This window comes from Phaseolus vulgaris, chromosome 1 (assembly GCF_051622355.1).
Source record: "Phaseolus vulgaris cultivar YP4 chromosome 1, ASM5162235v1, whole genome shotgun sequence".
Lineage (NCBI taxonomy): Eukaryota > Viridiplantae > Streptophyta > Magnoliopsida > Fabales > Fabaceae > Phaseolus > Phaseolus vulgaris.
Window position 1 is genome coordinate 43861533 of NC_143498.1, and position 11565 is coordinate 43873097.

The 11565-nt window shown below is 36.5% G+C and overlaps 1 protein-coding gene across 1 annotated transcript; it reads left to right on the plus strand.

Moving 5' to 3' along the window:
• The first annotated feature begins 819 nt into the window (after nucleotides 1-819).
• On the plus strand, nucleotides 820-6712 carry LOC137816035 (ent-copalyl diphosphate synthase 1). The gene is made up of 15 exons (XM_090303094.1): nucleotides 820-975; nucleotides 1500-1580; nucleotides 1696-1766; nucleotides 1850-2138; nucleotides 2371-2554; nucleotides 2680-2894; nucleotides 3396-3516; nucleotides 3708-3820; nucleotides 3955-4181; nucleotides 4391-4506; nucleotides 5051-5149; nucleotides 5265-5501; nucleotides 5686-5809; nucleotides 6056-6247; nucleotides 6349-6712. The coding sequence occupies exons 1-15, from the start codon at nucleotides 855-857 to the stop codon at nucleotides 6577-6579; spliced, it is 2421 nt and encodes an 806-aa protein (XP_090159220.1). The 5' UTR covers nucleotides 820-854; the 3' UTR covers nucleotides 6580-6712.
• Nucleotides 6713-11565: the final 4853 nt, after the last annotated feature.

Genomic DNA, 11565 nt, shown 5'->3' on the forward strand with positions numbered 1-11565 from the left:
ATGTTGAGCCGAGTCAGTCGGGCCCATGTCGATGTGAGCTGACCTGAACCCATGTCAAGTTGAATCGGCCTAAACCCATGTAGAGCCAAGTTGGTCTAGGCCTATGTCGAGTGGTGTCGGCCTGAGCCCAGGTCGACCCGATTCGACCCAGGTCCAAGTCTAGTCGAGTCAGCTTGGGTCTAGGTCTAGCCGAGTGGTCAAATCCGTCCAGATCCAGGTCGACAGCTTAGACCCAGATTTAGTCAGATTAGTCCGTTCCAAATCGAAATTGATTTAATCTAATTGACAAAATAGATTTAATCTAAATTTAATCCACTTTAAATAGATTTTTTATCTAAATAAATTTAATGTAATTAAAATAGATATAAATTTTAATTCTAATCCATTTATTTTGGATTTGGATTAAATCTTTGATTGGATTTTGAAGAATCCAATGCATTACTCCTAGGTATCAGCATTAAAAAGGATAAAAATTGTATTTATCATATGTTAGGTAAAGCATCAATTGTGGAAAATTGGTCAAACTAAGAATGACTCTGGTTAAGGCATCACCACCACGGCAACACAGTTCAAAGCATTTAGAAAATATGTGAAATGTGGACCATTCAAAAAAGAAAAGAGGTGAGATGTACACGAACATAATGGTTCAAAATTTTACCAAATTGAAAAAGATAGTCACAGTTTTACACTGCGGCAAAATACACGAACCAAAATGCTAGTGAGGTGGATGGAAAACGATTTTCACATTACTTGGTTTGGGTTACCATTGGTATAAATATACATTGTAATGCTTCCTGATTTACCCACCATTCTCCACAACAAATCCAAAACCATTCCCAAGAACTGGTGCACCCATGGCTTCTCAATTTGCCTTCACTCTCAGTCACAGGCTTCCTTCATCATGTGCCACACCTGCAGCTAAATCTTTTAACTCTGTTTGTTCTTACATTCGATCATCATACGGTATTTTCAGGGGTACGTCATGTGTCTATCTTTTCTTTTAATCCTGCGATTTGTTTTAATTTGATTTTCTTCATTTCCACTAGTTAAAGTTCAACTGGTATAACCTCCAAAATTATGCATGGTTCCTAATAGACCACATAATTATTTATACAGAAGTCAACCTTTATAATATGATGTGAAGTTTGTCGAAGTAGGTTTTACACTATATGCATGATGAAGAGACACATGACACTGATCGTTCACTCTCTTTTTTTTTCATTGTGCGTGAAGTCAAAGCTATCTATCACCCAACTTTGGATGAACTAGGCTTGAAAGAGAAGAGCTACAATAAAAATAGTAAATACAAGCTGATGAAAAGAAAATGTGATCAGGAAAAACTAAATTAAGAAAATGGATGAACATTTATTATTTTTTTATTAAATGAGTTTTCTGTGATTCTTATTATAAATTATATTCTGCGATACTGTTGTTAGAGTAGTGAAACAAACCTTTAATTCAAATGCATACTATAGAACATCTCTTTGAATTTCCAATAGGTACTCGTCCTCCCCTCCTATTCACAGAAAGCAAACATACCAAGACTAGTGGAGTTCAACCAATATGCTCTCGGACTCTAGGTGATGTTACCAATATCATCACATAATTATATAATCATTGAGTTGAAATAAGTTGACTTGGTAACTGTTTATTCTATACTGTATAAAAAATTAATAAAGTTATTCTATTTTGCAGAAATTGTTGCTGAAGTGTCTCAGGACAATATCTTGAAGGATGGTAATATAGACAAGGAAGGTCTTAATCTGGTATGTTTCTCCATTTGATTTGCTTCTATCACATTTTTGACATCTGATATTGATTTGTAGCCTTGAATATTTTGGTAACAAAGGAGATACAGAAGAAAATAAATGTGGTAAAATTAATATTGGATTCAAAGGAAGATGGAGCAATTACAATATCAGCATATGACACTGCATGGGTTGCTCTAGTGAAAAATGTTGAGGACACCAATTCTCCTCAGTTCCCTTCCTGTATTGAATGGATTGCAAATAACCAGCTGCACGACGGTTCCTGGGGAGACGCTGAACTATTCATTGCCCATGATCGTATTCTTAACACGTTAGCTTGTGTGCTTGCATTAAGATCATGGAACATGCACCCTCAAAAGTGTGAGAAAGGTAATTTTACATTCATGAACTTAATTATTGCTTTCAAAAAGTTCCTTTCTGCCGACGTTTATTTTCTCATCCTCAATCATGTCTTTTGTATATATCACTTCAAACTATTTCACTTTTAACTTAGAAAGAATAAAAAGGTGAGAGAAATTTGTACAAAAAATGCCAAAGAAATAGTTTAATATATATTCTGATTGCCACATTAATTTAATATATATGGATTCATGTGCAACAGGAATGAAGTTTTTTAAAGAGAATCTGTACAAGCTTCAGGATGAAAATCCCGAACATATGCCAATCGGGTTCGAAATTACTTTCCCTTCTCTTCTGGATTTAGCTAGAAGTTTGGATGTTGAAGTGCCAGATGAGTCTCCTATCTTGAAAAACATCATTGCGATGAGAGACGTGAAGCTTAAGAAGTATAAATGAATTCTTCTGACCTTGGATGCAATATTGATGTTTTCTTGTGCATTTTTTTATTCTAGTTTTGTTTTTAGTGGAATCTAATATTTTAGTTGCATACATGTGTGTGCGTGTGGGATAGAATACCAAGAGAGATTCTGCACAAAGAGCCTACAACACTGCTCCATAGTTTGGAGGGAATGCAAAATTTAGACTGGAAACAGCTACTGAAGTTGCAGTGCCAAGACGGGTCATTCTTATTCTCTCCATCCTCCACAGCTTATGCTCTCATACAAACTAAGGATGAAAGTGCTCACAAATACCTGGATAAAACACTCCAGAAGTTCAATGGGGGAGGTAAAATTTTCTTCTTTAGTGCTAATTTTCTTACACTCTATATACGAATACTGTCAGTCAAAATAATTATGAAAAGAAAATTTATCTAACACAGTATTTTCCAATTGAGTTGGTGTGATGACTTATAACTAAATTGAATTAACTTTAAAGACAAATAAATAATTTATTTCCCTTTTTCACACATGCATGAACACACGGAACACTTGTTTATATATATATAAAACTCAAATCAAATATTTTTTTTTGTTTGGTGTAAATATATATAACCACATTTTTGGAATAATATTATAAATATTATTTAGATGTTTACTTCTTTTTTTCCTCTAAGTAAAAATATCAACAAGAAATATAACAATTCAAAGTTATATTATTTATTAAAAAATAGAGAAATATTTTCATTAAGATATCTTTATTAGTTAGATTGAGAAGAAAAAGAAGAGAAAAATTAGCGAGTTAAATCGAATAATTCTGTTAGATAATATGGATTTGTTTTACATTCAGTTCCTAATGTCTACCCGGTGGATTTGTTTGAACGCACATGGATCTTCGATAGACTTGATCGTCTTGGAATTTCAAGATATTTTCAGTCAGAGATCAAAGACTGCGTCGCATATGTTTCAAGGTATGTGAGATGTTATGAATACAAGTATAAGAAATTAAAATTAAATGGTATTTTTAAATCGTGATATATTAAATATTCTGCTATAGTAATAATATTTAATTACTTATTTTTATTTAGAATAAATAGGATAAATGTGTGAGGGAGAAAAAGGAGCTTGTTTTCTGCAAGTTAATCATAACACAACTTTTCAGATATTGGACTGAGAAGGGTATTTGCTGGGCAAGGAATTCAGAGGTTCAAGATATAGATGACACAGCAATGGGATTCAGACTTCTAAGGTTGCATGGGCACCAAGTTTCAGCCAGTGAGTTATTTGTATATACAAAACCTAACATATCGCTTAGTTCCTTCATGCTTTCCACCTATCTTTCTTATTGCTTAGAGACAGATATTATTTTCCCAACTAAAGTGCTTTAATTTTGATGCAAATTTTGGTAGGTGTGTTTAAGAACTTTGAGAAAAATGGGGAATTTTTCTGCTTTTCTGGGCAGTCAAACCAAGCTGTTACAGGAATGTTCAATCTCTATCGAGCATCTCAAGTGCTATTTCAAGGAGAGAAGATTCTTGAGGATGCCAAGAACTTCTCAGCCAAATTTTTAAGTGAGAAACGTGAAGCAAATGAGCTCCTAGATAAATGGATCATAACAAAAGATTTACCTGGCGAGGTTTGTTCCAATACCATGTAACTTACCTAAACCTTTAAAAAAATGAAAATCTATACTAGGTATTTTATGTGCATGTGTAGATAATACACGGACAAAAACAACACAAATATTTATAAATTTACGTGGTTAGAAGTATTTATTTTATGATCATAATATTGATAAATTTATTAGACATGTGGATTATGTAATTTGACTTTTTTTTCTTACAGGTGGGTTATGCTTTGGACATGCCCTGGTATGCTAGCTTGCCAAGAGTGGAGACAAGATTTTACCTTGAACAATATGGAGGTAGCAGTGACGTTTGGATTGGCAAGACCCTTTATAGGTACCAATAATTAAATATAAAACATGCATAGTTCATCAAAAAATAAATATAACTATCAGTTTTGTTAGATCCTGGTCAAAGTGCAGTTTTCATTTGTCAACAGTAAAGTATTCAGTCCCACTATCACTTTCAACAAATATAATCTTTAAGGGACATGTTCATATATATTCTTATATCTTCAGTTTGAGTATACATGAAAATTATGTAACTAATATTATCTTTTTTTTCTATATATTGTTTATCGTTTCTACTTTTCCATTTCTCTTTTCAGCCTATTTTTTTCACTTATTATAATTTTTTCATATAAATGAAAATTTTCTTACTTTATAACCCAACCTTTTAATATAGACATGGATAGTTTATAATAAAATAATATACTGTCTTTAACAAGTCATCTAGATTTGAGTCCTTGACATTCCTATTTTTTAAAGTCAAAAGTAGAATTGAAACACAATATTAATTCTATGTTTCAAACTGGTGTATTTTTATTGGTATAAAAGTGATAAAATGATTAACGAACACACTTCTTGTTCTTCTTTAACAGGATGCCCTTCGTGAACAATGATGTCTATCTCGAGCTTGCAAAATTGGACTACAGCATCTGTCAAGCAGTGCACTGTGCAGAATGGGAAAAAATCCAAAGGTGAGTGTATAATCAACCAGAAAACACTCCATTACATTGTATTCTACTAATTAATTTGACAAATTGAGACAACAGCCAAATGAATTCCAATATTTTCAATGACATTGTATATTAGGTGGTACTCGGAAGCAGGACTAGAGAGATTTGGATTGAGCAAACAAAGTCTACTATTTGCTTACTTTATAGCAGCAGCTAGCATATTTGAGCCTGAGAGGTCTCGAGAGAGACTTGCATGGGCTAAAACTGCAACATTGCTCGAGACACTTGGGTCCTACATAAAAGATGAACAAACTAGGAGTGGTTTTGTAGATTTGTTCAACAAAAGCATTAACGGACGAAACTTATCCAACAAGTAACTAAACCTCTGAATCGTTGTCTGTCCTATATATTATCCAATTATTGTGCATGCCTATCTGCTATGTGTTTGATTAACTTCGAGTTCCTTATTGCGCAAAACTTTGTGCTTGTTAGAAGATAAACATATGTTAAAATAATAGTACTGACATAACAAAACCTGTGTTGAATGTGTGCTGCAGGAAGTTGAACAAGAACAAGAGAGAGGAAGAACTCCTGGAGATTTTGCTGACAAACCTTGATTACCTTGGGTTCGAAATGCTTCGGAGTCATGGTTGTGAATTGTCCCATTATTTGAATCAAGCAGTGAGTGGAAACCCTTCGGAACTTTCTATGCACTTCTGAGAAACATTCAAAAAGTTTCATTACAAAATGTGTGAAAATAAATTTGTTGGTTTCATTGTTTTTAAACGAATATTAGAAAATGAAAACAAAGTTTAACATCATCATTACTATAATAAAATGGAATATAAAACAGAAAACATTTTTTTAGATTAACAAATTATTTAAAATTTCTTGCTAAAACTTTAAGATGTTTTATGAAATGGTCAGTGGCAGGGTTGGCTATCAAGTTGGCAGAATGAAGGGAACAGCTTGGAAAGAGAAGGTGAGCTGATTGTGCAAATCATAAATGTAATGGCTGGCTATTGGTCAGAAGAACTACTGCTGAATCCACAGTACCAGAGGTTGCTCCAAACCACTAATAGAGTCTGTCATGGACTCCGTAATTATCAAAGCAGCAAGGTTAGTAACAAAAGTTACAAATCACTTTTATATATTTGAATAATCCTATGCTTAGATTAAGTTCCAGATCCGAATTTTCCAACTTCTGTGATCATTGTCAGGCACATGATAGTGGCAGCCACAAGAGGACAACCTACATGACTACCCCTCAAATAGAATCTGACATGCAAGAACTTGTGCAATTGGTGCTCCAAAATTCCTCAGATGGGGTGCACACCAATGTGAAGAATTCATTCCTCACAGTGGCCAAGGGCTTCTACTACCGAGCATACTGTGATCCAGAGACCATAAACTCTCATATTGAAAAAGTTCTCTTTGAAAGAGTGATGTAAATCAGTAAAAATGTATATAACAAGTGTCACGTTCATAATGTAATTTTCCCTTTTAGCTCCGGTAGAATGAGTGTGCTGAAACGGCTATCTTGTTGTTTCTATACCTGAGAATGCAATGAAATCAAAGGGAAAAAGAATCTAATGTGAAAAAATTTACCAGGTGCTGAATTTTCTATTTGATTTTGACACAACAAACGTCATAATTATCTGAACTCTAACAGTAACATCTAACGAATATATGGCTTTAAAAATGTTTGATGAATATAATAAGAGGATTCCATATCCAAAATTCATGTTCAATTTAAAAGAAATAATCAAGAAAATGTTACCAAAAACCGTCCCAGATTCAATACTAAACACTGTCTCAATCAAATTTGATTTTATTTCATTCCACTTTCCCCTTTTTTTTCTTTCTTTCAGGCCATAATGTCCTATTTTCTAAGCAGCTTGATAAAGTCTAGCTACTTGTTTTGACTTTTTATTTGGTGTGATTCTATATAGATATCAGTATATATAAAAATTATTTATTAATAATAAAAACTACTTTATATATTAATAATTTTATTAGTTTTTAAAAATAATTAGTTAATATAATCAGTAATTATTTTTTATATTTTTCTAAAATTAGTTTTTAAATAATGATTTTTTCATATATCACAAGTCTTCTTCTTGAAATTTTTTTATTAAAGAATTAAAAATATTTGACAATTCTCAAATTGGTTTGATTTTTACATTTAACTACGAATTTATATATATCCATTAAAAATGGTCACATGCATTTAAGCATATAGGTTGATCTGAATTACTAATACTTTATTAATAATAATTATATAATTAAAGAAAAACTTAAATTAAAACTAGAATTACATATTTTTTTACTACACGTTTTGTAAAAAATATTTTTAGTTTGTAATCAAATTTTTTAATCATTAAAAAAAATATATTTTCGGGACAACAAAGACATTAATTACAAATAGTGACAAATTATGTGAAGAAAATATAATTTGTAATAAATTTTGTTTTATAAATTATTGCAACAAATTTTTTTACGAGTACATGTCATCTCTAAATACTACATCACATAAAGTCGTCACAAAATTGTATTAGTGGTAAAATTTTGTAATATCAAATGTTTATTTCTAAAATTATTTTATAAACATTGTCATAAAATATGTGAAGAGAATACATGACAATTTTTTTAACGACATAATCAAGTATTGTCATAACGCAACCTAGTTCACACAAGAGAGCATTATGGTTGGCGGTGGCGGTCAGGGTTCTGCAAACGACTCCTCGTCGTTCTTCTTCACGAATATCCCTTAGGGTGCCGGTGAAAAGGACATGATTAAGGTCTTCCAAAAATGGGCAAGGGTGAAGGACTTTTTTATCTCACGAAGACCAAACAAATGGGGAAGGAGGTTCGGGTTTGTGAGCTTTTTTGGAGTACAAGACGAAGGGCGCCTGGAGAGAGAGCTGGACCAGATATACATTGGAAGCAGGAAGTTGTACGTGAATATCCCAAAATATAGGAGACAGCAGTATGGTCGTAGAACGGAGGAACGGAGGGCACCGAGGGAGTTGCCAAGAGAGAGCCAGAAGCCAGAAGGGAAGCGGTATCTAAAGGAAGATGAGAAGGTATGGAAACATGGAGATAAAGGGACCTGGAGGGAGAAGAATGGGAATAGATCCTATGTCGATGTCGCTAAAGGAGAGCCTCAAGAGACGTGGAAGGGCCTAGCTTTTAAAACACAACAACATATTCTACCTTGGATGGGGTTGGGACCCTTGGTGATGGAGTGGACTTTGGTATGCTGGGAGAGGAACTTGTGAAGGGAGGAATGACAATGGTAAAGGCGAGATTCTTGGGTGACAACCTTGTCATGCTTACTCCGCGAGAAGGAGAGGTTATGGAGGACATTCTGGAAGACAATAAAGAATGGTTCGAATCGGTGTTCTCTGAGGTTAAGCCTTGGTCGGTTAGCAGTAGTGCAGACCATAAGCTAGTGTGGGTGAAGTGCTATGGGCTGCCTTTACCGTTCTGGAATAGGGACTGCTTCTCAAAAGTGGTTGGTCATATATCTGCTACGGCTACGATGGTAGCCATTGACAAGTCTACGCTTATATGGGAGGTCCTGGAATATGCACGACTGCTAGTGCGCGTTCAAAATCTTGGCAGCGTTAGAATGATGAGAAGAGTGAAGATTAATAAACATGTTTGCAGTATATACATAGAAGAGGAGGTCAATGGCAGTGTAGGAGGTGGGTGCAATGGCAATCAGTCTACAGATGAGCCCAGTGATAGTGTGTCATCATCGGAAACCTATGTGGAGGACACAGATTGCTCGGCGAAGAGTGGTGAGGAGAAGGTCAGGCGAAGGGCGGGGAAGGACCGTTGGACAGAAGGGGGGGATGGTGGAAAAGAGGATCTGGGAGATACGCAAAAGTCAAATGACCGTTCTAAGGGGTGTCGTTCGAAAAGCGCAGACCAACACGGGAAAGGTGTTTTTTCTTTCACGGAAGAGGAAAGAATGGATCAGAATGTATGTGACATTCTACCTGACCTAGCCTATGAGGGGTGTGACAGCAACCCTAAGCTAGCTGACCTGGCTAAAATGGTGGTTGATATAGAGTGCTTGAGTAACCAAAAGGCTACCTCTCAAGAGTTGGGCCGGGTCAACAAGAGCGGGAATCAGTTGCGAAGTGGTAGGCCCGTTTGCTCAGCCCAGATGGAAGGAAGAATTGAGGACCAGTTAACAGAAAAGGCTTATGAGGAAAGGAGTGTCAATAATAATAGTGGGATGATGTGTAGAAGCCTGCTAGATGGGTCGGATGAGAGTGTCACCAAAGAAACGGACCACGCACCTAGTGTAAGTGAAGGGTCTAAAGAGGCATTTGGAACACGACAAGGCCAAAGCAGGGAGGAAGGTGGGCAGCAAGGAAGAGTCAATATGCTGGACGACAGTGAAGGTTGTGAAGCTGTAGATGTAAAGTCATTGACAATGGACAAAGCCCTTGGAATGGGTGACGGCGGAGGTGCCCAGAGAAGCAGGTCTAGTTCGCCACTGCGTCGTCGGAAGAAGAAAGGCTTAGCAGAATTGGGGGACTTTTGTTCCTACCCAAGGCGGTCGGGAAGGCTCAGAGCAAGATTTTCCCAACCAGGGATATCGGCTCATATGAGACATGAGGTGTCTTTAACCTCTATTTCAGATAGGAATATTTTCAATTGTAATCACCGCATTGCTGAACCCGAAAATGAGGAGGGACCATCCAAGCTTTGGTCAGTGGGCAAGCAAATTGGGATTAGATGTCGCGGGGATGAAGAGGAGGCGGTCAAGGAATATGGGAGCATGGAAGTACGTGATTCAGGGAAAGCGTCGTGCTCTAAGGTGAGTGTTAAGAGTGGTTCTTAATGATAATTTTGAATTTGAATATTAGAGGAGTGGGGGGTGGCACTAAAGCTAGGTACTTGAGACATGTAATAGCTTGTGAGGGGGTGGAATTTGTCTGTTTGCAAGAAACAAAAGCTAAGGTGTTCACGGAAGCAAAATGTTATTCTCTGTGGGGGGACAACAAAGTGGGGTGGATTCACCATGAAGGAGACAACGGCTGTGGAAGTTTGTTATCTATGTGGTATGAAGAGGCGTTTAGTTATGTAAGTCATGTGAAGGGTAAGGGCTTCATTGTTGTATTCGGTAAACATATTAAATCTAATACCAGTTGTGCAGTGGTTAATGTGTATGCTGCATGTAATCTGAACGAGAAGAAGATTCTTTGGAAGGAGTTGACTGAAGTAAGATTATCGTCTCTTGTTTTGGGTTGGTGTATGTGTGGCGATTTTAATGCTATAAGAAGTCAGAATGAAAGGAAATGTGTAAGGGATAGGGTTGATCAATCTTGTGAGATCAATGGGTTTAATAGCTTCATCGATGCCAACTCTCTCTTTGATCTGCCTTTAGTAGGAAAGACTTTTACCTGGTTCAAATCTAATGGGTCGGCAAAAAGCAGATTGGACAGAGTGCTGGTCTCTGAAGAGTGGATGGACATATGGCCTATGTGTAAACAGTACGTGCAACAAAGGGAAGTCTCAGACCATTGTGCAATAGTGGTTAAGTCTGTGGATAAGGATTGGGGGCCAAAGCCCTTTCGCTCTATTGATGCGTGGCTCAAGGAGAAGGATTTTGGTGAATTGGTAAAGGGTAAGTGGTTATCCTATTCTGTGCAGGGGAATGCGCTTACAAAGGTCAAGGAGAAGCTGAAGTGCCTGAAAGGGGATTTGAAAATGTGGAATAAGGATGTGTTCGGCAACATTCAAACCAGCAAGAAGAGGATTTTGCAGGAGCTGGAGGATCTAGATTGCCAAGACTGCTTTGTTGACTTGGGGGACTGTGATAGATTGAAGAGGATGGAGTTGGTAGGCCGCTTGAAGGAAACGGAAAAGAAGTTAGATTCACTAATCTGTTAGAAGGCTAGAGCAAATTGGTTCAGGAATGGGGATTCAAGTACTAAGTTCTTTCACACATCCCTAAGATGGAGAAGACTAAGGAATGAGGTTAAGGGAGTTGAGGTTGGAGGAATCTGGTGTGAGGAACCCACCACTGTACGCAAGGAAGCCAAAAGTCTCTTCGAAAACAGATTTAAAGCTACGAAGGATTTTGGAGTTCGACTAGACAAGGTAGAGTTCAAATCCCTATCCCTAGAGGATAATTTGTACTTAACTGCTGCTTTCTCTGAGGAAGAAATAAGGGAAGCAGTGTGGCTTTGTGATGGGTCTAAGAGTCCAGGACCAGATGGGTTCAACATGAATTTCGTCAAAGGAAATTGGGAGGTTCTCAAGGAAGATATAGTAGCAGCGACGACCATCTTTTATGAGAATGGGGTTATTCCAAGAGGTTGCAACGCCTCTTTTATAGCACTTATACCTAAGATAAGGGACCCCGTTAAACTTGAGGAATACAGGCCTATCTCTTTGGTAGGATCTATGTATAA